Genomic DNA, 22,961 nt, shown 5'->3' on the forward strand with positions numbered 1-22,961 from the left:
GCTGGGTCTTATTTCATTTCCCCTCTGCATCACTGCTATCATGGTCAGAGGCTACTCAGCAAATGGATGGGGAACTTGGTGATGGGAAATATTGTTCTTCCTTGCTTTCTCCCAAGATGGTATTCTTGATTTTCCTGTCCTTTTTTTCAGTGGTGATGGATTCTCAAGTATAGCACATAGGTCTATGTTTCTGTAGTGTGAAGTATCTTTCATGTTTGGGAGATCTCAACCAACAGCTAATAAGAAGAACAGAATTAATTTTCCTTATAAGCCAAGGTTTGTTTATTATTTGTTTAGATGCAAGGATGGGAGATTCTGACTCTTCTTACTGAGAGATTTTTCCTCAACTACTTCGTAAAGTTATAAGAGTCTTGTTATACTGACTTATTGTTGCACAGATAATCACCACACACTGGAGCACCACTTGTAGATGATTAGATGTAATCATCTAATCATGTAAAAGACAAAATTAATGCAGAAGTTTCCTTAAGAGACTTTTTAAAAAGTCGATAGTCTCCATTGAAATGCAACAAATACAGACATTTCTTGCAAGTCTACTACTTTAGCGACACTTTTAACATGTGCTAATTATGCACAGTCACCCTTCTATTACATAGTAATACTATTTGATCTCTGGAGAGCTCAGATTGTTATGGATAGCATTGAAACTTCTTAAATTATATGAAATATTTGTATGCTGAAATTCATGTTGACAAGAAGGCTGAAACATAGAGCTCCTCTTCCTCTCTTCATTTTAAGAGAGATAACTATTAAAATGCAAACTACATGCAGAGCTATTTGAATTCAGAGAAAAGTAAAGAATTCTATTGTTCAAAATGTTAATAGTTTTGACATGCAGTTGCTGCTCCAGGATAACCTTTGCTTTGCGGAAAGTATTTACGTGGTCGTGTTTCCAGTTTCAAAGAACTATCACCCTAGAGCCACATAAGTTTTGACTCAAATGACAAAATTTTTTGTCTACATCCAGAAAATGGCAAAATATCTCTATGTATCTCATATTTAGTCTCCCTTGTGTAACTGGGAGACTCTTTTTTAGGAAACTGCTTAACTGTATGGTTTGAAGACAGACAACAGACTAAATTGCAGCCTGTAAACTAACCTTAGCTTATTGATAAGGACTTAAGGAAAGTATTAAGCTTATTAAAAGATGATTAGATTACAGCCTATATTATGTGAACAGGAAATGAGCAGGTTTTGGCTGAGAATCATTCCTTTAAAAACAATGACCCCCAAAACCAACCAACTGAAATAAAATCCCCAACAACCAAAAAAAAAAAGAAAAAGACCCATACAAACAAAAAAAGCTAAAATAGACACATTCACCACACGCTGTAAACTGAAATGTCCTGTGGAGATGTGTCTGTCTCCTTCAACGACAGGGGGAATTTAGGCCTAATGAATTGCCTGAGATTACAATGGGTGAATCTGAGGCCTTATTATTTGGGTGGGCTAAGGCACTACAGCAAACAAATTCTGACAGCTGAACATAGAAAATGTGAAACTGGAACAACAGGAAACCTCTAGTTAGGAAACACTGGAGATCAGCGTGTAAAACACATCAGTTTAGATGCAAGAGATTTTGGAAGGGGCAGTTTCTCTGAACACCACAGTCCAGATTAAGCACAAACTATTTAACCACATGGTATCTAACTACTGATCTTTACCCATGCTTGTGAGGTTTCGTTTATGCAAGAGTTTCCCGTGACTTGACCTGTACTGCTTGCAGATGATGGGTTTGTTCAAAACAGGCAGTACTAGCGTAATCTGGCAATATGTGTCTATACTGTAAATATTAAAGTTCCTTTTAGAAATGATATGCATCTTGACAGTTGCAATTCTCAGGGTTAATGGCTTCTTCAACCAAGTGCTTTGGGATGTGGGTTACTCAAACCTCTTCCTAAGTAAACAACGCTGTTAGAGGTTGAGGGCAATGGAGATTCTTCCTTTTCCCACTGCATGTTTTCTGGAGAGGAGCTAATCGCCAAAATTTTAGAAATGCCTTTACCAGAAGCTAGCTCTTGCCCTTCTCAAATTGTGCCTTTTTCTTTGGGCTCTGTTAAAAGACAGATTAATGAAACCATTCACTTTGGCATGTCAAGGTCTATGTGTCACCTATGCATTTGTTCTTATTATCCTTTAGCCTTGGGATGCTGTAAAAGCAGATACTGACCACCTGCTATTTTGGAAGACCAGACAGAAAAGCTACTAATATCTCCTCTAGGTATGGCACAGCACAGAAGATTCCCTGGCTCCTCCTCATCAGTGCAGCATTTATTTCTAAGGAAGCAATGTATCAAGTTAATGATTTTTATATTGGTTTCTCATTTCTTGATAGTACAAAACTGGGGAAATTAATTGGAGGAAATTTTTTTAAAGTATTTAAATGTAAAACTCACCTACTGAAGTTAGTCTGACTTATCTGTAGGAAGTGTCAGTCCAGACATCCTGCTGGATTGAATAATTCTTTTGCAATAGTGCTAGATATTGGGGTTTTTTTAATGTACTAGAAATATTTACACAGCAAAGGACAACCAAGTATACAGTGAGGGCTGGTGGTGAGAACAGCTGTGCTTCCATGGGGGAAATCTCAGAAAGCAGTTCACATGTAAAAGGCAGGTCCTTCTGACAGCCTCCCTACAAGTAAGTGTACACAGGGTTTTCAGTCATGCATACTTGTTCTCCTACATGAAAGACAGATGTAGACCTCCTGCTTCCCACAGTGCTCTACCAAGGTAGAGGAAAAGCCACTAAATTATTGCTCTCTGGAACATCAGGCACCGCCAATCAGTGTATTATGAATTCAACACTGCATTGTAAATTATATAGGATCAATGATACCAAAAGCCTTGTTAGTTTCATTACTCTAAAAGAACCCAGGTGTTTGGGAAAAAGAGAAGAGACACTATCTTAATGGGAAGCTCTAGGAGAGGTAACAGTATCAAAATCCCTCCAAAATTTCAGAAAAGTTTGTGCATGAACCTATGTGATGATGATTTTAATGAATATATGAAACTTAAATTTTTGCAGTTAAGACTACTAAATCCCTCCTTCTATAAATTAATTTCAGACAAGACAAGTGTATTTGGCCTCATCTGGTCCAACTTACGCTGATTCCTAAAATAAAAAACAGGGAAGAGACCACAGCACACTGAGAGGTAGACAGGCAAAGGTAGGGAGGACCTAGGATACTTCTAAGATCACAGGAAGACAGGAAGGAAGAATCACACAAGAAGACATTTAAGGATGACATGGCCCACACAAAGTAGGCTTCCAATAATCCCAGACTGAAATTTTTATTTTAAACTATCAGGATAGAGTGGTAATATTTTCTTCCATTTTAAAAGTGCTAGGGAATTTTCTTATTCCTTCTGATGTAGAACATTTGCTTTTAAGTTGCATGACAAGTTCTCATCACTGTTCTTGCACAGAAAAATTACTCTGCATGCATATTTTAATGAAAATACTCACTTGAAAATGCTGGTCATCATATTTTCAATACATGGGTCTGTCATATTAGAAGGAAGCATACTGTAGGTAACTAAGGTTAATAATAATGCTTCAGAAATTACATTATGCCTCATTCCAATACATGAAAAATAATTATTGTGGCAAAGGGATCCTTTTTTAAAAGTAGACTAATGAATTAAAAAAATGGACACTTACAAGAATCAGAACAATTTCTGGCTTGAAGAAAATAGATATTAAAAAGAATAACAATATGTATGTTTCAGGCTCTGCTTAATCACAGGAAGGAACCCCTGATATACTTTTTTTCCCCTCACTGTAACATATCAGATGGTGAAACTTTGAATTTTTAAACTCTGGTATTTGTCTATGTTGTCAACTACTCTTGCTAGGTATTGGAGGAGACGGACCATTTTCCTGCTTTGGTAGGTCAATAATTCATGACAGAACTCTACTGTATTCTGCCTCAGGAATGCATGGCAAAACTGCAGGGGTCAAAACACTTTTCACTGTATTTTCTTTAGTAATACATTTACCCAGGACCCACGGTAATATCATCCACTCGACGATGGTTGGTGGCGGTCCCTGCATGCTCAGGTCTGACCTGTCGATGTGCTGAGAGGCAAGCAACAGCAGGAACAGAAAAGTCAAGTAGGATGCAGTATGGCAGATAAATTTGATAAATGGCTTTCTGATGAACAGCCCTAATGGGCTTTTAGGAGCTATCAGGTAGCACACAGAGAAGACTGGAAAAAGGAGTCCTATCACAACACATGTCAACATCTTCACAGCCCAGTGTCGCCTCCGCCATCCGGGGAACTCGTCGTACCAGCGGGATGCGAGCAGCTGCTGGCAGTTGGGCTGAGCAACAAACTACGGAGAAAAGAAAGGAAGACAGTTAGTTTTTTGTTACCTCTGTAAAGTTCTTTGCATGCTATGTCAGTTAAGTAATTTTTAGATAGAGATTTTAAAAGAAAAAAAAAACCATAGCCTATGCAAGCTCACCCATACTGACAATACCAGTAAGACAGGGCCAGGTCAGCCTGCCTTTCCTTCAACGCAAAAAGTATAGTACAAAGCTATCAGCATTTATTTTTCACAGTAAAGCTTGGCTTCCCCATACAAGGAGCCAAAAGACTGCAACACAAGTATTTCCATTATTTAACCAGCAACATTTCTGGAGAATTCACAGAACATGAGGTGAAAGTCAATATGAAACGAACAGCACAACAGCACAACTGAAATGTGTAAGCAGTGAAACTGAATTCCACAGCCATGAACAAACTCTTCTCAATATGTTCCCTGCTAACTCTCTAAAAATCAGGCTTACATGCTTTAATACTGACAAAACTCTTAAAAATACATGACAAAAGTCTTTCACAATAGGAACTAAGCACTAGTGTTCCCCACTGTTTCACTAACCCCTGCCAGGATATACTCCTATCCTGTGCAATATTTTATGCTCTGTCTGATCCTTAAAATTTAATTTCACCAAAAAACCTCAAACCCATATTTAATATTTTTCAGATAGCTTTTTACAGAAGCTTTAAGTATATTCAAGGTTTTATGTCATACCTTTCACTGATCACTAGTTCCTGTTTCCCTAATGTTTTCTTTTATAAAGGGGACACAGAGTAACCCTATCTTAGAGTTGACACAAAACGCATAAAATAGAAACAAACAAACATAACCCTCCACAACAAACAATAAAACAACAAAAAACCAAACCAACCAAATAAAACAAACAAATAAGTGGGAAAAAAAAACCAAACAAAAAACCCCCAAAAACACAAAAAGAGAAAAGAAAGAAAATAAGTATTTTTCTTCTGTTACTGCGGTGAGTTGACCCTGCTGGATGCCAGGTGCCCACCAACTGCACTACTACTCCACTCCTCAGCTGGGTAGGGGAAGGAGAAAAGATATAAGGAAAGGCTAGTGGGTGGAGATAAGGACAAGGAAAGATCACTCACCAGTTACCATCACAGACAAAACAAACTCAGCTTTGGGAAATTAGTTTATTACTCATCAAACCAGAGTAGGATAAACAGAAATAAAAGCAAATCTTAAAAATAGCTTCCTCCTACCCCTCCCTTCTTCCCAGGCTTAACTTCATTTCAGAGTTCTTTATCTCCACCTCTACACTGGTGCAGAGGGATGGGGAATGGGGGCTGAGGTCAGTTCATCACACATTGTCCCTTCTGCTCCTTCCTCCTCAAGGGAAGGAATCCTCACACTCTTCCCCTGCTCCATCGTGGGGTCCCTTCCATGGCAGACAGTGCCCCATGAATGTCTACAACATGAGTCCTTCCCTCTGGCTCCAGTTCCTCATGAACTGCTCCTGTGTGGGTCCCTTTCCACAGGGTGCAGTCCTTCAGGAACAGACTGCTTCAGCATGGATCCCCCACGGGGTCACATGTTCTACCAGAAAAATTGCTCCAGTGTGGGCTCCTCTCTTCACAGGTCCTGCCAGGAGCCTGCACCAGTGCAGACTTTCCATGGGGTCACAGCCTCCTTTGGTCATCCACCTGCTCCAGTATGGAGTCCCTTAGGGACTGCAGGTGAGTATTTGCTCCACCATGGACCTCCATGGGCTGCACGGGGACAGTCTGCAACAAGATGGTCTTCTTCACCGCCTGCAGGGGAATCTCTGCTCTGGTGCTCAGAGCACCTCCTTCCCCTCTTTCTCCACTGACCTTGGTGCAGAGTTGTTTTGTTCTCATATTCTCACTCCTCTGTTCTCTGTCTGAAGTTGTTCCTGTGCAGTAACTTTCTCCTTCTTAAATCTGCTATATCAAGGTGCTACCATCACCACTGATAGGCTTGGCCTTGGCCAGTGTCAGGTCTTGGAGCCAGCTGGCATCAAACATGAGGGAAGGGAGGAAGCTTCTGGCAGCTTCTTACAGAAGCCACCCCTGTAGCTACCCTCACTACCAAAATCCTGCCACGCAAATGCAATACACTTACACATATATGTGTATTACATACATACATTGGATTAATTATATCATTAGCTGAAGACTTAGTAAAGCTATGCAGAAACTTTTTCTCTCTTATAACAAAATTGTTTATTTACACCAAATAATTTCAGATTTGAACTCTAACCAAATGCACCTAGTTTGGGATTTTATATTATTTTGATAATACTTATAACCACAGGAACCAAGTTCCTTTGGGGATAAATAATAGGTAACTTCTCAAACAGTTTCTAAAATCACTGGGATTACTATTGTTAGAAAATTCTATTTAGTTTGGAATGAAATGAGAGCCAGCATCCATCTTTCTATATATGTCTGGATCTTGTCAGAATTGATAACCTGAGCCAAATTCAAACCCGTGTCATGCTAGTGTCTTTAGCAGGGACATATTTGCCTAGCTGTCTCTGACTGTTGTGAAAGACAAGAAAATTTACTCATACCATAAGAATCTTAAAAATAGCCTTACAGAAGAGTAGCGGAGTGTACTATTCCATTGGGAAAAATGCATTCTCAAGGTTTCAGGGTGTTGGTTTCTAGGTAAAAATTTCTGGAATAACACTACATGCAGTCTGAGCAGATGGTTTCGAAGTTATTTTTTAACGGAGTTGTCCCTACAAAATTTTTCTACTCAATTTGCTTGAGTACATACAGATTAGTGCTTTGCTTGACTAGTGAAAAAGTGGGACTTGTGGACTAATTCTTCAGTAAAATATTTTCCTCTTTTTGCCCCAGAGTGTGCCAGGTCCATGTTTGTTTCCTCTTCTTCATAATATCTTCCTATTATGTATCCTCTCACCTAAAAGTAACCAGTTCTTAATTCTTGCCTGTGCCCCCTTTCTCAACACCTTTGGGCCACCGTCACAGTATTTGGGACCCATGTGAAGGAACAGCTTTCAGTGGCTAGCAAAGACTGGTGATAGATATAGGTAACCTACTCCTTACCAAGCACGGCTAAAAGAGAACTAATTTTTCATGCTGTAATGTCAAGAAAACTAAGTGAAAGGAGGGTTTTTTCCAATGTCCACCAAGTACTGGGCTGTCCTGGATCTGGGCAGACCAGAAATGATGCAGAGGTACCTCATGCCATGAGGAGATGCTTGCTGACTGAACCATCTGGAGAGTCCTCTACAGAGGGGTGGGTACTGGGTTGCTTAGTTCTAATCTTTAAACAGATTAATATGCAAAACTGCCAGTGTTAATAGAGAAAGCACTTTTGTGCAGGCTTAAAAAAATGTTCCTTGTCTCCTAATACCAGTGTTGGGACTTGTTGCTAAGGTACAATGTGTTAAAGACAATGATTGTGTTCTGAGGTATAGGAAGTTTTTCAGTAAATGCAGAAAACTTTCAAATCCCAGACATCAAAGAGTCAATTTTTTAAATCATAATTTTAAAAGAAAGTAAATATGACTGTGACAAGACAGTTCTAGCACTGGTTGGATCCTCTGACTATAGGAGAAAATTTATATAGAGTATACATTCAATATGCCTAGAGTCAGGGGGAGCACCACTGGTAATGTACTTTAAATTACTTACTTGACATAAAATATATAAGAAGCAATTAATGGTATGGAGCAAACATATAGAACACTATGTCAGCATTTTTGGAGCTGCATGCATAGGGAAGCAGTTCTAGTACCGCAGGAAAAGGTCTATAACAGAAAGCAAAACATGGTGCCTACAGATGATATAGCATTTAATGCATATAATGCATTTCTGAGAGGTCCAAATATCCAGTTTCATGCTGTTATTTTTTTATGTAACAACATACTGGTAAGGTTAGTTAACAATGTCATGAAGCAACAAAAATGTCTGGTTCTTCACTTTTCTTTCTGGTTCTGAGTTTCATTGGCCATATAAGATATGCTATGACACACTACAAAGTATTCTCTGGACAACTGGAAAACTACCCTAAATCTCTTGCTGACACTTCTTTTAAATTATGCTTTTCTGCTTCATTTATCAAGGAATTGTATGATGCTATTAAAAATGTCCAAATTAATTTTCACAAATTTGACTACTTCCTTAATTTTTGTGGTCAAGCGACTGTCATCATATGCTGTGAAATATGTTCAGTAGTGATATCAATATTTACTACATTAGCTAAAAAATGAAAGAAGTTTTTGAATGGGGAACAGTTGATGCACCTTGAAGACAAGTGTACTCAATGGTGAACCCTACAGCCTTGTTCTTCAGCCACACAGAGAAGGGGAGCTGGTACTGCACACTGCATCTCCCTTTTGTCCTTGTGGACTTATTTCCTCCAGAGAAAATGAGGGGAATATGTTGTGAACCTACTGTTTATCTTCATATGTAATAAGTTAGTATTTGAGTGCATACAGGAACTGGTGGCAGGGAAGCTTTCCTGGGACTCACAGTGTAAATGTTGGCTGTATAGGCCAGGTAAAAACCAGTTCTACATATTAAGTAAGTTTATTGGTGATTATTATATTTTATTACTGATCCTGAATTCTTATTACACTTGAACTTTTGATTTATCCACTGAAAAGCCCTCCTCTACAGAAAAAAAAAAAGAAAAAGAAAAAAAATGTCTTCACGGCAAAATTCTTGGTCAACTGACATTTATACTATAACTACTATAAACCTTTCTATTAAAAAGAAACAGTAGAACTGGGTGAAAAAATGTATGCTCCAAGCATAAGACAATTCCTGTATAAATGGATGGTATCACATCTAAGATGATCACATATTAAAGCTAAGTGGACATTTAAGTCCTCTGCTGAACTAGGAGCTAAAAATTTTTTTAAAAAAATATTTTACACAAATATTTTGTGACTAGCAGAAACAGAAATACTCTGTGACATTATTTGCCAGTTCCGCATTGCTGTGCAAAAATATTTTCATGGTAGTATAATTTTTCTTCCTTAATTGGAGATATAACATTCTGAGGTATTCCCTTACTATTCTCGAGTATCTTTTGTACTGTCAGTATTATGTTGTTTAACTTTGACAATGTCTCCATATAATTAGCAATCAGCAAGTTTATATTTTCACATTACAATGGTTTCCAATAGCTTCCACCAGTTTGTAATTATGCAAGGGATTTTGCTATAATGATTATTCCTGGTTTCACATCTTTAGCTTCTTCATAGAGTCTGCCCATCTGAAAATATTTTGGTATTCATTCTCTTAGTTGTCATGCTGGGAATTGGCTCTTCCCTGAGACTGGTGAAAACCAGAAATTATTCACAGTGCCAGCAAAAATAATCTGGTATAAATAATAGCAGAGCCTGATTATAGTGATATTCAAACATATATATAAAGCAGAAATTCATTTTTACTGCTGATTAAATCTGATCTTTAGTTTTGCTATAATACATATCTCTCAGTGGAAATGATGAAGAAATGACACAAGTAATACTATTTATTGTATATGGTCTTTAGAGAAATAACACTTCCATACACCATCAGAAAAAGTCAAGTCAGTTCTTTACTGTACCACAATTTAAATATTTTTTTCATTGTATTAGGAAATATGCAAAGATATAAAAAATGTCCACTTACAATAGGGTACTCATTTATACACTTACAAAGCAGTCTAACAAAATCTGAGGTCTAAATTAAATTCTCATTCTGACATCAATAGGTGGTTTAGTATATATTACATAAAAAAGGATGCCATTTGTCATCTAGAAATGAAAGCTGGAAAAGTTATTTCCTTTCTGGTTTAAGTTCAAGTGAGTTATGCTGAAGCACAAAGAACTATTCCTGATAACATTCTCTAACAGGAATGTTAAAGATCTTTTTGGGGGGAGGAACCAGGTGAAAATGTTTATCATTAAGTTTCTTATTAATACTTCTTTAAAGTCATGGTCAGATTCTTTGCTGTATTGCCATTACAGCCACACTGGTAGGAAAGGTTAGCTCTGAGGTCTGCGGCTTTGTCACACACAGTTCCCAATGATTGTGTTCCAGTTCAACAAAAATTAAGCTCAGTTGCTTTTTCTTTCTCTGGAACATTTTACTTTTCATATTTTACATATTTTCACAGACATTTAATAGAAACCCAAGCTCTTCTATTTAGTTTAACTTCAAATTTACATTTCAAAATTCTCTTGGTTGTGAAAAGTATATTTGCTTGGCACTAAAGACAGATTCAAGTCCCGGTCTCATTAAGTAGACTCCTAAATTTGTTAGATTGCTTCTCCCTCTAGAGACACCACTGCATGTCCTTTTCTGTATCTTCCCCCAAAGGCTGTATTTGTGGATTTCAGCACTTATTCTGTGAGGACCACTTCATTAAGACAAATAACACTGAATTGCAATTTAAATGCTTTAACATTATTGACTGGATCAGCACATTTTGCTTTCTAAAAGCTAGTGACTGTGTTCTGGACTCCTTTGGGTATAGTTATACTGTCTGTTTTCCGCCTCAGGCCAGAAGCTCTGATTCCTGTGCCAATTACTATGAATCTTCTCACGTCCATTCCACCTAAACCTTGTGCCAACTGGAGCAGACCATCATTATAAACATGATTCTTACTGTACACAAACCACTGGTCAGCTTCTTCTCAGTGTTATCTGCAGTTGTGTCATTACGGGAACTAATGAGCTCGCTGTCATGGTTTAGCCCCACCTGGCAAACAAGTACCAGGCAGCTGCTCGCTCACCACCCCATCCCTCGCAGTGGGATGGGGAAGAGAATTAGAAAAAGGTAAAAACCATGGCTTGAAATAAGAACAGTTTAATAATTGAACTAAAGTAAAATATAACAACAACAATAATAATAGAGAAAAAGAAAGAGAGGAAGCGAAACAAGTGATGCACAATACAGTTGCTCACCCCCCACTCACCAATACCCATCCAATCCCCAAGCAGTGATTGGCCCCTCCCAGTTAACTTCCCCCAGTTTATATACTGGGCATAGTTGGGGTCAGCTGTCCTGGTCATATTCCCTCCCAGCCTCTTGTGCACCTGCTCACTGGCAGACCATGAGACACTGAAAAGTTCTTGACTTAGGATAAGCACTACTTAGCAACAACCAAAACATCACTGTGTTATCAACATTATTCTCATACTAAATCCAAAACACAGCACTGTACCAGCTACTAAGAAGAACATTATCTCAGATGAAAACAGGACACTTGGGATCAGAGCACCAGAGCACACCAGCTTGTATATCATCAGGGCAACCTGTGTCAGATCAGGTCTCCATAGCAAAACAAATTCACAGCACAGATGCTTTCATAATAAAATACAGAGTTTACATTCCTCTTACCAAGAATAGAATACAATGTTTGGGGATCTTATTATAACTATTCTATTGTTTAACTTCAAATATGAGGAGGAAGGAAACAAAAGGAAAACATAAAAGAGAAGACTGAATGCTTTGTTAAAAGGATTAATTAACATTATCATACAAACAATGACATTGCAGGTTTTAATATTTTAAATTTCTCATTTGCCACATCAATACAAGCAGAAGCTCTTACTGTGATTCATTACTCCTCAGTAAAATGAATCAACACAGAGAAAACTATTAAATATCTATTAAATAAGTCAAGAATTATCTGTAACTGCAGAGATTCTGATTAATTGCTTTTAAAAGGCAACAGCAACTGAAACTAGAATGAAGTTCTAAGGAACCAGCTATGCATGAATAGCATTGTTAGACCTTCCAGTGGTAAAGAAAAGCGAATCAGTTGTTGGGCTGTGGGATGAGTGTGTAAAACAGCTCCAAACTTTGGAAATGTGATGCTGGTATAACACTTGTAGTTCCCATTCTGGGCAATAGTAGCAGATCATTCTCCCAGTATTCATTCTAACACTAGGTAAATTGAGATGATAAACATATTTTGTTTATAATCTCAAAAGTTCAAGTTCATTTCAGGAGACCAAAATCAATATATAGTCTAAGAAACTTCATATATCAACACACAGGTTGTAAAAAGAAAAAAACCCACACCTCTGGACCAGTGAGCGATTAACACGTATCTTAAAGCTCCTTTCCAGCCTAAATGATTCTATGATTCTATGTTCTTATATCCAAAATGGTTCTGTGTCCTGTTTTGGTAAGCATTAGCAGCCAAAAGGATTTAGGATTTAAGTTAGTTACAGGCCCACCATATGACAAAATCAATGAGTTCCCTCACGTCCAGATAATTCTACCACTTTGTCTACTTTGTGACAGAAGGAAAAGTTACAAATTAATAAAGCAACCTTTCAAAATTCATGAGGGAGCTGCAAATATGTTGAAAGCAACTAAAGAACATAACACAGTGTGAGTTTAATTGGAGAAAAATTAGCTGTGAAAAACTTTGAGTGAGAGACGGGAAGGAAAGCAACTGGAACTGCTAGGTTTTTCCTCTGAGTATTTCTTGCTCCAGTGAGAATTTCTATTGGCATCACTGGAGACCACCCTGATCCCCATTTGTGCAGTTTGTTGCACAGACCAAACAAGGCAGAGAGACATTCTTAGCTCCATTTTCCTTTATTGATCATCCTTTCAGATTTGAGCAGGGTATTGAGCTATTTGGAAGAAAGCTGACCACAAAATTTTTAATTCTTTCTTTTCTCCATTTTCAGGCTTGTTTTGCCTGTTACTGGGAATAGAAACCTTGGACGAGTGATATTTTGTCACACTATTTATTCTTTTCTACGAAAACAATGGCAATCACTTTCCAATAGCACCAGGCAAACATAGATTTCACTCTGTTAGCTTAGCTTTATGAGGTGCAATCATGCATTCTTGTATGAAAAATGGATTTAAGCATAACTGTTCTTGACTCCATGCTTATGCTGTTCTAGCCAAGTGTTAAGAGAGCCAACAGCAGAATCATGTTGAACTCTAAGGTTTCCCAGTTTCTTTAGAAGTGACTGTTTATGATGTGAAGCTTGTGTGGAACTGATGATACCAAAGCTCCCCAAAATCAGTGGAAATCCAGTTCCTGGAAAGCATAGCACTAATTTGAAGGCTGACTGAATATAAAATTAGATGAGGGAAAAATAAAAACACAGACTGATTACAAAGGCATTCAAACTAAATAAAGCAATAAACAGTAATTTTTTCTTTTGAAAGTTATCCATTAACATAAGTAGATCTGGCTTTGTAGTTTCACAAATACTTAGGAACAGAATGTATATAGTCACTCAAGATACTTTTCTTTCTCTTCAAATATTTACATGCTTTTTATCTTTAGGTTCCTCTTGTTTAACTTGGCTGTGTGTTTATCTGAGAATGTTAAGGGCTGAGAAATCAGATTAATCACCCAGTTCCTACATAAAGACTAAGCTGAAACGATAAGTCTTTGGCAAGGATGCTCAGTGAGCACTATTCTGAGACCATTTGCAGGAGATACGCATGTGAGTCTTTAACAGATTTTCTGTTATTCTGAATCGATTTTATCAGTCACATGTAGTCATGTGTGACTTCTGTGGTTTAAACACAGAATATGAATCTTGGATAGTACTGCAAGGGAGTATAATTGCTTTCTCAAAAGCCTTGCTCTCCAAAAGCTAGCTACACCTAAGAATAGGTTGTGGTTGAAGAAAATTACCTTCTCTTGTGAACAGACCTAAGAAATACTGTGCTTTCACATTATGGGAAGATACCCACTACAGCTGTTAATGAAATTCTGTGTACCCAGCATCTGCCAGCCTGGATAAATAATTACAGTCCTTGAGCTTTTCTTTCCCCTTATGAAGCTCTGTAATTTGTGGCAAAACATTTGAGTTTGGGTATCACAGATGAAAACCTGGAGTTACTCTTGCTGTACAGATGCCTGAACACTGCTGGTTTCTTTCACGATGAACCAATGATGAAGGAATCAATAAAGAGCTCATTTTACTTGAGCTTTACATGCTTTACTTTTAGGGATGTTTAGGCCTCACCTAGACTGAAGAAATCAGTGACTGAGTCTGAGCACTTGACCCCAGTCACACCCACTACCTATTGACTCTCGCCTGGTTCCATTTTTCACCTCTCCAGCCAGCTCTATGCAAGGAAAATTTTTTCACAGTCCGATTAGGAAGATATAACCTTAATATACTATGATAACGATTATTTCTCTTCATCTAGGTGTTATTATGCTACTTACCTTTAATTTGATTTGACTAAAACATAGAGAATAGGGCCACATGCAGTGAAAGAAAATATTTTTTCAGTGAATATAAAAGCTTTATCATTTATTTCAAGATTTTGAGTGGTTTCAAATAAATTCACTACAGGTTTCCAGCTTTGGAAATAATCATGAAGAAATGCCTCAACACAAGTGGAGTCTTGCAGGCTGTCATAGCCTCTAACAGTTCTCTCTTGCAAAACTTCCCACCTAATCTTCAGAATTTTCATGCAAAATTGAGGATTTTTCCCTCAGACCAAACCTCTGAAATGCAGTTTTGCATGACACTTACTTCTCTGCAATAAGTGTAAGCAAAATAGCTAGTGACAAAACCGATTTTGTTCTTGGATGGCCTGAGCTGCTGTCTGGAAATGTCTGTCTCTTCCCATCAGCTATGAAGGAACACAAGGCTGGGCTGCTGACACAGATACCTTAGTTAAATACTTGAGGTTATGTGGAATGTGTCAGGGACTCATAGCACATGCACACCACAGGAACGGCTATTTCTAGTTTCTTTCTGTGTGGTATTAAGAAGGCAGAAAAAAATACTGGAACGTATTTGATTAATAATGTATCAAACCTTTTTTACCTGACGTTACACTTTCAGCTTGTCTTAATGTCAAACACCCCTTAAATGAGTTTTCTTTTTGTGAACCATAGCAGGGTTGCTCATGAAGTCCTTAAGGTTAGCTATTTAGAATAACCTTTAACTTAAATTACTACATTACCCTTAATTAAGTATTATTATATTTTATGAATAGCAGGCAGAGTAAAACATTTCCTTTTCCTTTTCATCCACCTAAAAAATGAGCCAGACCCTGTTTCTGACAAATACAGCATAGGCATGTTGTACTTTGCAGACCTTCAGCAATTTTTACTTTCTGGAGATCCGCACTGGTCTTTCTCTCCCATAAATGCTAAGGACCCTCACATTTATCCAATACTACTCAGGAATGAAACACATTCAAAAGAATAAAAGCCGTAAGCTGATGGAATAAAGAATATGCCAGAGGATGTTCAACTCTGGATTTCTTTCTTCTCCTGCTCATATGCATTCACCTTTGGTTTTTCCCTGTTCCTCAAAACATTATGCAAAATCCTTCCTTATCAAGTCCTTGCTTATAGGCAAGTGCTCACCAACAAGTGAGACTATTCTGTCCATAACAAAAGAGTTTTCAATTTCTTAAAATCTTTTCTAAAAATGTCTTATTTTTCTAAAATATTTCAACAACCAACATATTTCAACACTGAAGAATGTCATCCTATTATTTGCAGAAGAAAGCCAAGTGTCTTCATAAGGAGGACTTGTTGATAGTTTTGTGTAAACATTTTCTTTTATGTATGAAAAAAACCCCTAGAAGTTCAAATGCCAACACTCAAACTTGAGCATTATATGACTTTCAAAACACAAGCTCTTGTTTGTCATACCAGTGTCATATTCAACATCTCTCTTAATTTTTTTACTTTAACTCCTGGATTTGTAAAGTTTAGAAAATATTATTCTCTATTCAATTGAACATAGTTCTGACCTCTTTGGAGGCACAAGAGTGAGTTTCTCTAACAAGCATTTGTTTTTCTCATAAATCTTTTGTTTGATAATGGTTGTACACATTGATGGAGGCAATGGATGAAGAAGCCCTTCGCTATTTTAATCTTGATAGCTAAGACTTACAATAAATCAAGGGGTAAGGAAGGAAGAGAAGAATGCTCTGTAGACATCTGGTGGAACAATGAGAAGATAGATTAAAAGAATGAGCAGACAGGCCTAAAACAAGTTTGCTTTGGCTCTCTTGTTTTATTGTTCAGTAAACATGCATCTTAATGGAGAAAGCCAGGCAGTGGAAAAATTTGCACTATAACAGCATGCCGAAGCTTCAGTCAACATGTTCAAATTTGCCTCAACTGGTTAAGCAGTTTTAGACCAATTACACTTAGCACAGGAAGGGCACAGTTACTTCTTGGACAGGAGGACAGAAAGCTTTGTGTAAAGGCCTCCTATGAGACACATAAGAGGAGTTGCTTAATCTTGTCCTGTGATCTAAGGACAGGAAAAATAGAAAGAACAGAAAATTAGAAATATTTAACTGTACTCCTCTATGAGTTAGATGCCTGTATGAGCTATTTATGCTACGGGGGCAGTTACCACGGCTGAAATAATAAGAATTATTTAAAGCTCCTGAGTTTGCCAAAATACCTTGCAGTGGGGAGTGAAGCATAGCTGCTGGTGCAACTGTGGCAAAAGGTTTGTGGAGCAGGAAGAAAGAGCTGCACAAGGGAAGGGTTGGCAGAAGCCAGGAATGGAGACAGCCAGAAGATGCAAATCTCACAACAGCTCAGTCTGGGGCTCATCATCCAGACAAGCTAACTAACTTCAGCTGTGGGCTAGATGCTCTTGCAGGGATGAGAAGAAAAACAGCCAGATCCCCAGAAATCACATGGAGGGAGGAAAAGAGGGCTGTAAACTCCTACAGTTATAGGTTTACATGTATACTTTATTCACCTTGTTCAAGATTTTTTTTTCTTTGAAGTTCTCAAAGTTCTCAAGCAAATGTTTTGTAATTCTAAGTAGGAAAAAAAAATAGCTCATGGAGCTAAATCTACCCAGGTTTGTAGGGAAACTTTTAGGTGCATTAGTAGAGATGCCTTCAAACCAAAGAGCTGTGCACTGCTGGTTAGAGGTTTGGAATACTGGTTGTTCCCATTTGAGGTAGATATCCCAGCACCATTTCTTATAAGGAAGACATGGAAAAGGAACAGAAATTAGATATTTCCACTGTACTTCATTAACAGTCTCTTCTTTGAGTTAATTACTTCTAGCAAGGGTTCAAAATAAAAAGACATTGGTGTCAGCTCATGAACAGTTTAACTAAAACTGTGATGAGAGGCTTGCAGCTTGTGTGTAGCATATAGCATTCAAGGGTTATTGATGCCTTCTGAGACATCGTTAATTAGTTATTGCTGAGATTCATTTCCCCTTAGGTGGGATCTAAGTCTTCAGAATTTGAAATCTCTGTTACCACAGGGTAGAAACTGCAGTTGATGCAATAACTTGTCTAACTCACATCTACATTTCCAGTGTCTAGTGAAGTAATTCTTCTAATTGAAGCACCCTGTTTCCCTACCCAGCCAAGAGAGAGATGTCTCTGGAGTTAACTTACAAGTCTTATCTTGAGCAGACAGGATCCCACTCTGTGCATACCTTTGTCTTTTGACCATATAAGGAATTTGCTCACATACTCTAGGAGAATTGCTTCACCACAACTAAATGTCGTATTTAGTAGATGTGCCCTGTGATTTAAGAACATTTTTCTTAGCAGCAATAACTACAGCTTCCACAGGGACACCCACACTTCATTTAGTCCTGTTTGACTAACTTGATTTCCTTCTATAACAAAGTGACCTGCTTAGTGGATGAGGGAAAGGCTGTGGATGTTGTCCACCTGGACCTTAGTAAAGTCTTTCACACCATTTCCCACATCATTCTCCTGAAGAAACTGGAAGCTCATGGCCTGGATCGGCTAATCTTCACAGGTTAAAAAAACCTGTCTGGATGGCCAGGCCCAGAGAATGGTGGTGAATGGAGTTATATCCAGATGGTGTCCGGTCACTAGTGGTGTCCCCAGAGCTCAGTATTGGGCCCGTTACTGTTAATTCTCTTTATCAATGACCTGGATGAGGGGATTGAGTGCAGTTTTCAGATGTCAAGTTGGGTTGCAGTGTTGATCTGCTGGCAAGTAGGAAGGTTCTACAGTGGGATCTGGATAGGCTGGATCGATGGGTTGAGGTGAATGGTATGAGGTTCAACAACACTAAGTGCTGGGTCCTGCACTTGGGTCACAACAACCTCATGCACCACTACAGGCTAGGGGAAGAGTTAATGGAAAGCTACTCTGCACAAAAGGACCTGGGTGCTGGTTGATAGAAGCTGAACATGAGTCAGCAGTATGCCCAGATGGCCAGGAAGGCCAGTGGCATACTGGGCTGTATCAAGAATAGTATGACAAGCAGGACCAGGGCAGTGATCATTCCCTGCACTCAGCAGTGATGAGGCTACACCTTGAATTCTAAGTTCAGCTTTGGACTCCTCACTACAAGAAGGACATTGAGGTACTGGAGGATGTTCAGAGAAGGACAATGAAGTTGGTAAAGGGTCTGGAGCGCAAGTCTTATGAGGAGTGGCTGAGGGAAATGGAGTTATTTAGCCTGAAGAAGAGAAGGCTCAGGTGAGACCTTATCACTCTCTACAACTACTTGAATGGAGGTTGTGGTGAGGTGGTTGTAGGTCTCTTCTCCCAAGTAAAGAGTGATAGAATGAGAGGAAATGGCCTCAACTTGCATCAGGGAGGTTTAGACTAGATATTAGGAAAAAAATTCTTTGCCAAAACAGTTGTCAAGAACTGGAACAGGCTCTTCAGGGAAGCGGTAGAGTCACCATCCCTGGAGGTATTTAAAAGACATGTAGATGTGGCACCTAGGGACATGGTTTAGTGGTGGACTTTGCAGTGCTGGGTTAATGGTTGGTTGATCCTAAAGGTCCTTTCCAACCAAAATGATTCTATAATCAATTAGAGGAAGACTTTAAGTATGTGTAGCGGATAAGCAACTTACATAATTCATACTATTTAACAATCTGTGGAGTCTTTATCTATAAACACAGAGACTTTTACATGATTTACAAAGCAAACATATGACCTGGTTTAGAGTACCTGGCTCTTGCCTGAAAAGATGTTTATCAAACTTTTTGAATACTGTGGCTGAGAGTCTGCAGAAAGGGGTCTTTTGGATACACGGACCCAACTGTGCATATATCACTCCTCTCAGTTATGTGATTCTTAGACTAAACATCTCTTCCTTTGGTGTCAAAAATGTCCAAATATTATCAGAGTCTGTTTTTTGTGAGGTTTTGTTATTTTTTACAGGGAGACTTGTGAGTGCACCTTTGCAGTCTTTTGACAAATATTCATATACACAGTGACTTGCTACACATGGCTGCTGTGTCACTGCTTATGTTTCAGGTGTGGGGTTTTTTTAAACATAGGATGGTTCTTAAGATACTGAGTTTCCAAAGTAATTCCTGCTTGCAGAGTTGGTAAGTCAGGTTTTTGCATCTGAAAGATTTTTAATGAGAAATCCATTATAATTAAAAATTAAAAACACTACTAAGAACATGGCAACTTTCAGTTTCAGTACTTTAAAATTCTCTAGGCATTGCTGAGAGACATAATTTTGAAAAGGTAATTCTTGTTTTCTATCATGCTTATATTGGTTTCTATAGTAATATGATATGGATAATATTAGTTATAAGAATTTCATTCTCCAAACTGTTAAAGTCCAAGTGGAGTAAGAAGAAACTGTAGACAAAATCCTTTACTGAAATAAAGTGTTTAGACATCAACCTGAAATTACATATTTGAAATGATTTGACATGTTTTTTTCATTGAAAATCTCATTGAATTTTTGAAATTATGTAAAACATTTCCATTTCACTAAGTCTGTATTTTGCATAAAAAACTAGAAAGAACTGATGATTACATTTTAAAGTCCTCTTTCGAGCAAAAGCAAGCAGATGGTTTTTATTCTCAAAAACAAACAACTTTCTTTTTTATCCTGTAGCATAATTTTTCTAGAAAACAAGACTGAGCTATGAAATCTAATTATCATATCTTGTATTTAAGATTTAATCTAGTCTGAACTGATTTCCCCAAAATATTTTCCTTGAAATTCTTTCTAATAAAGCCTGTACTCTTGTTAAATCTAAATGTTTTTAAATGAAATTGTTTAACCCACTCCTTCTTTAACCCTGCCCCTTTGCCAGTCCAGGGTCTGCAGCTGCTCACAATTCAGCAAAACAGGGCCTGCCCCTGGGAAGGGGAAGCTGCTAGAAGGTCAGCTAGGGGTATTTGGAAGAGTTCTAGTAGTTAAGCAGCTGCATGTTTAATAAACATGGGGAGAAATGAAAATTTAGAAACAGCTCTATGTTTTAAATCAAACCTTTTAAAAAGTTAATTCATGATCAGGAAAAATACCCCTCCAGAATTGTAGAAAATTCAGTTCTTCCTTCTTTAGATGCATCTCAACATGATATATAACACTGCAAGGAGGCTAGATAAACTATGCATTTATTTTGGGTTTTTAAAAATAAAAGCAGAAAAAAGCTTATTAAAATGTTTCCAGAGCATCAAACTGAAATCTGCAGAATTTAACCTGTTTACATCCAGATAATATAAAGTATTCCAAATTTACCAATTATCTTGTATTTGGTGAGGAAGGGAAAGATGATCAGCATAAACTAAGAATGGAAAAGATAAAGAAAAGAAAAAAATAAAACCAGACCAAACCAGCTAGCATTCATTCCTTTGAAAAGTGAAAGAGAAAAGGTTAAGTTACATACTTTAAATTTCATATTTCCTCTGTGTTGATATCAGAATGTCTAATAAAAAGCATGAGACGGTACTGCCAATAATTATAACCTCATCATGTTGCTATGTTTAAGTTTATACAACTACAGTTTAAACGGCATGGTTCAGTTAGTATGAGGTGAAATGAAACAGAGGTTTAAATTACTTGTATAAGTATTTAAATTCCACTAATTAAACTTACTGTGATACAAGAGGATATTGATTCAGTCTATTTATCTCCTCTCTTCTTTATTTCACAAATAAGGGAAGATTAGTAAGCATTGCACTTTTTAACATTTTTGTAGTTATATCCTTAACACCTAAATAGAACCAAAGCTAAAACAAAGTTAACTGAAGAATGAGAGACACTGGGATTTTGCTGCAATTTCTCTATTAAAAACTCTCAGTATAGGAGAGAGAACATGCAGTTCACAATGAGTGGCAAAGATAACTGTCTTTAAACCATTAAAGACTGCTACTATTCTCTGCTACTTAATTGCATTTTTGCACCAGAGGTTTGAAATTTACTTGAGCTCAGATTTTCTTGTGAATCATACACAGAACTGGGAAGTTCCCTTCTACATCCTTGAGTGAAGCTGCCGTTAAATCAGATAACATTTTTATTTCGTTCAGAAAAATGGGAAACTTATTTCCCATTGCACATTCTGTGCTTAGAATGAATAGAATGAACAGAATCCAAAGCAATGAAATTGTGACAGCCTTTATAAAACCAAGCTCTCCCTTAGCTGAGATAATATTATACAGCAGATAATTGGACAACAAAATGTTTGTGCCCAACGCAGGGTGGCTGCATGACTTCAGAGAATCTCCCTTTTCTGCTGCTGGTTTTAGACCAGGCAACAGTAGGTGTCAGAAACAGGCACCATAAGCATCAGCAATGTGTCTGTGCTTAAAATCAAACAGCATCACTGGTGCAAAATGAATAGAAAAAAAAGGTACCTTGGATGTTCTATCCTATGTGCTACGCTAAAAAGAAATTGTGGGCAAGCACACAAAACATACATCCTGGCAGATACTTCCTAGTTCTGCCACATAACTGTGAACAGATGTTATCCACAGTCTTGCCAGACATTATCCCACAGTGTAAACTTGAAAGTATAAATCTCTTTCAGTATCATCAGTTATTAATGAAAGAAGATAGATGGTTTTATCAAGGAAGTTTCTTTCTTGACGATACACAGTGGGTTACCTCTGACATGACACTATGGACTAAGAATTGATATAACTGAGATGCCTTTTGCCAGTATATGAATGAGAATCACAGTATTATGTCAAGTGAGAAAGGAATGGAAATGCAGAGATGAGCAACTTTTACTGAAGAGAACCTCAAATCCAATTGACATAAGGTTTTTGGTTTGTCAAAGGTCCACTTCAGGGGCAAAGTGGTGAATATGAACAATGGAGACAGCTCTGAGAAAGAATGTACTTCATTTCCGTACACAATAACACAGGTGGTACCAGGGGCTTGCAGACCACTACACCAAGCACTGCTTAATCACTTAAATTTTAAGAGTTCATTACAAGGTATTTCTAGATTTACATTTTAAACACCAAGTTATCTGGAAAGCTCCTCAACAACTCCAAGGTTGGTAATGATCTTTTCACATTTGTCAATTTTCTTTTCTTTACACAATGAAAATTCTTCAGCATCCACTTGTTTGCTTCTACAAGTACCCTTAATACTCTGTTCCACCCAATCTTGTGTCTCGAGATTAAACGAAGTCATATTATCCAAAGCCTACTCCACTCCTTTACAAGGCTTACTTCTAATATGTTTCATATCCACTTGTTTACAATGCCCAAAGGAATTGCTTCTAATAATTTTTGGTGTTATTTTCAACTTGAAAGGAAAAAAAATAATCCTTAACACCTGAGCTCTAAATCATTAAAACAATATAAAAGGACACATGTTCTCATTTTATTTGTCCACATTCATCACTATTTTGTCACTTTCAGATGCCATTTTTGGACTTACAACTGGACATTCCGGACAACCAGACGTGATT

The 22,961-nt window shown here is 37.7% G+C and overlaps 1 protein-coding gene across 3 annotated transcripts in view; it reads right to left on the reverse strand.

Moving 5' to 3' along the window:
- Positions 1–22,961, reverse strand: part of TRPC4 (transient receptor potential cation channel subfamily C member 4) — a 128,812-nt gene that overhangs the window by 31,513 nt on the left and 74,338 nt on the right. For 2 of the 3 annotated variants that reach the window (XM_032679990.1, XM_032679991.1), the window contains exon 4: positions 4,023–4,359. In XM_032679990.1, coding sequence (XP_032535881.1) covers positions 4,023–4,359 — 337 coding nt within the window. Of the gene's footprint in view, positions 1–4,022; positions 4,360–22,961 lie in introns of those variants that run through there. The other variant, XM_032679992.1, reaches the window with a different exon arrangement.

The sequence above is a fragment of the Chiroxiphia lanceolata genome, chromosome 2, assembly GCF_009829145.1.
Source record: "Chiroxiphia lanceolata isolate bChiLan1 chromosome 2, bChiLan1.pri, whole genome shotgun sequence".
Lineage (NCBI taxonomy): Eukaryota > Metazoa > Chordata > Aves > Passeriformes > Pipridae > Chiroxiphia > Chiroxiphia lanceolata.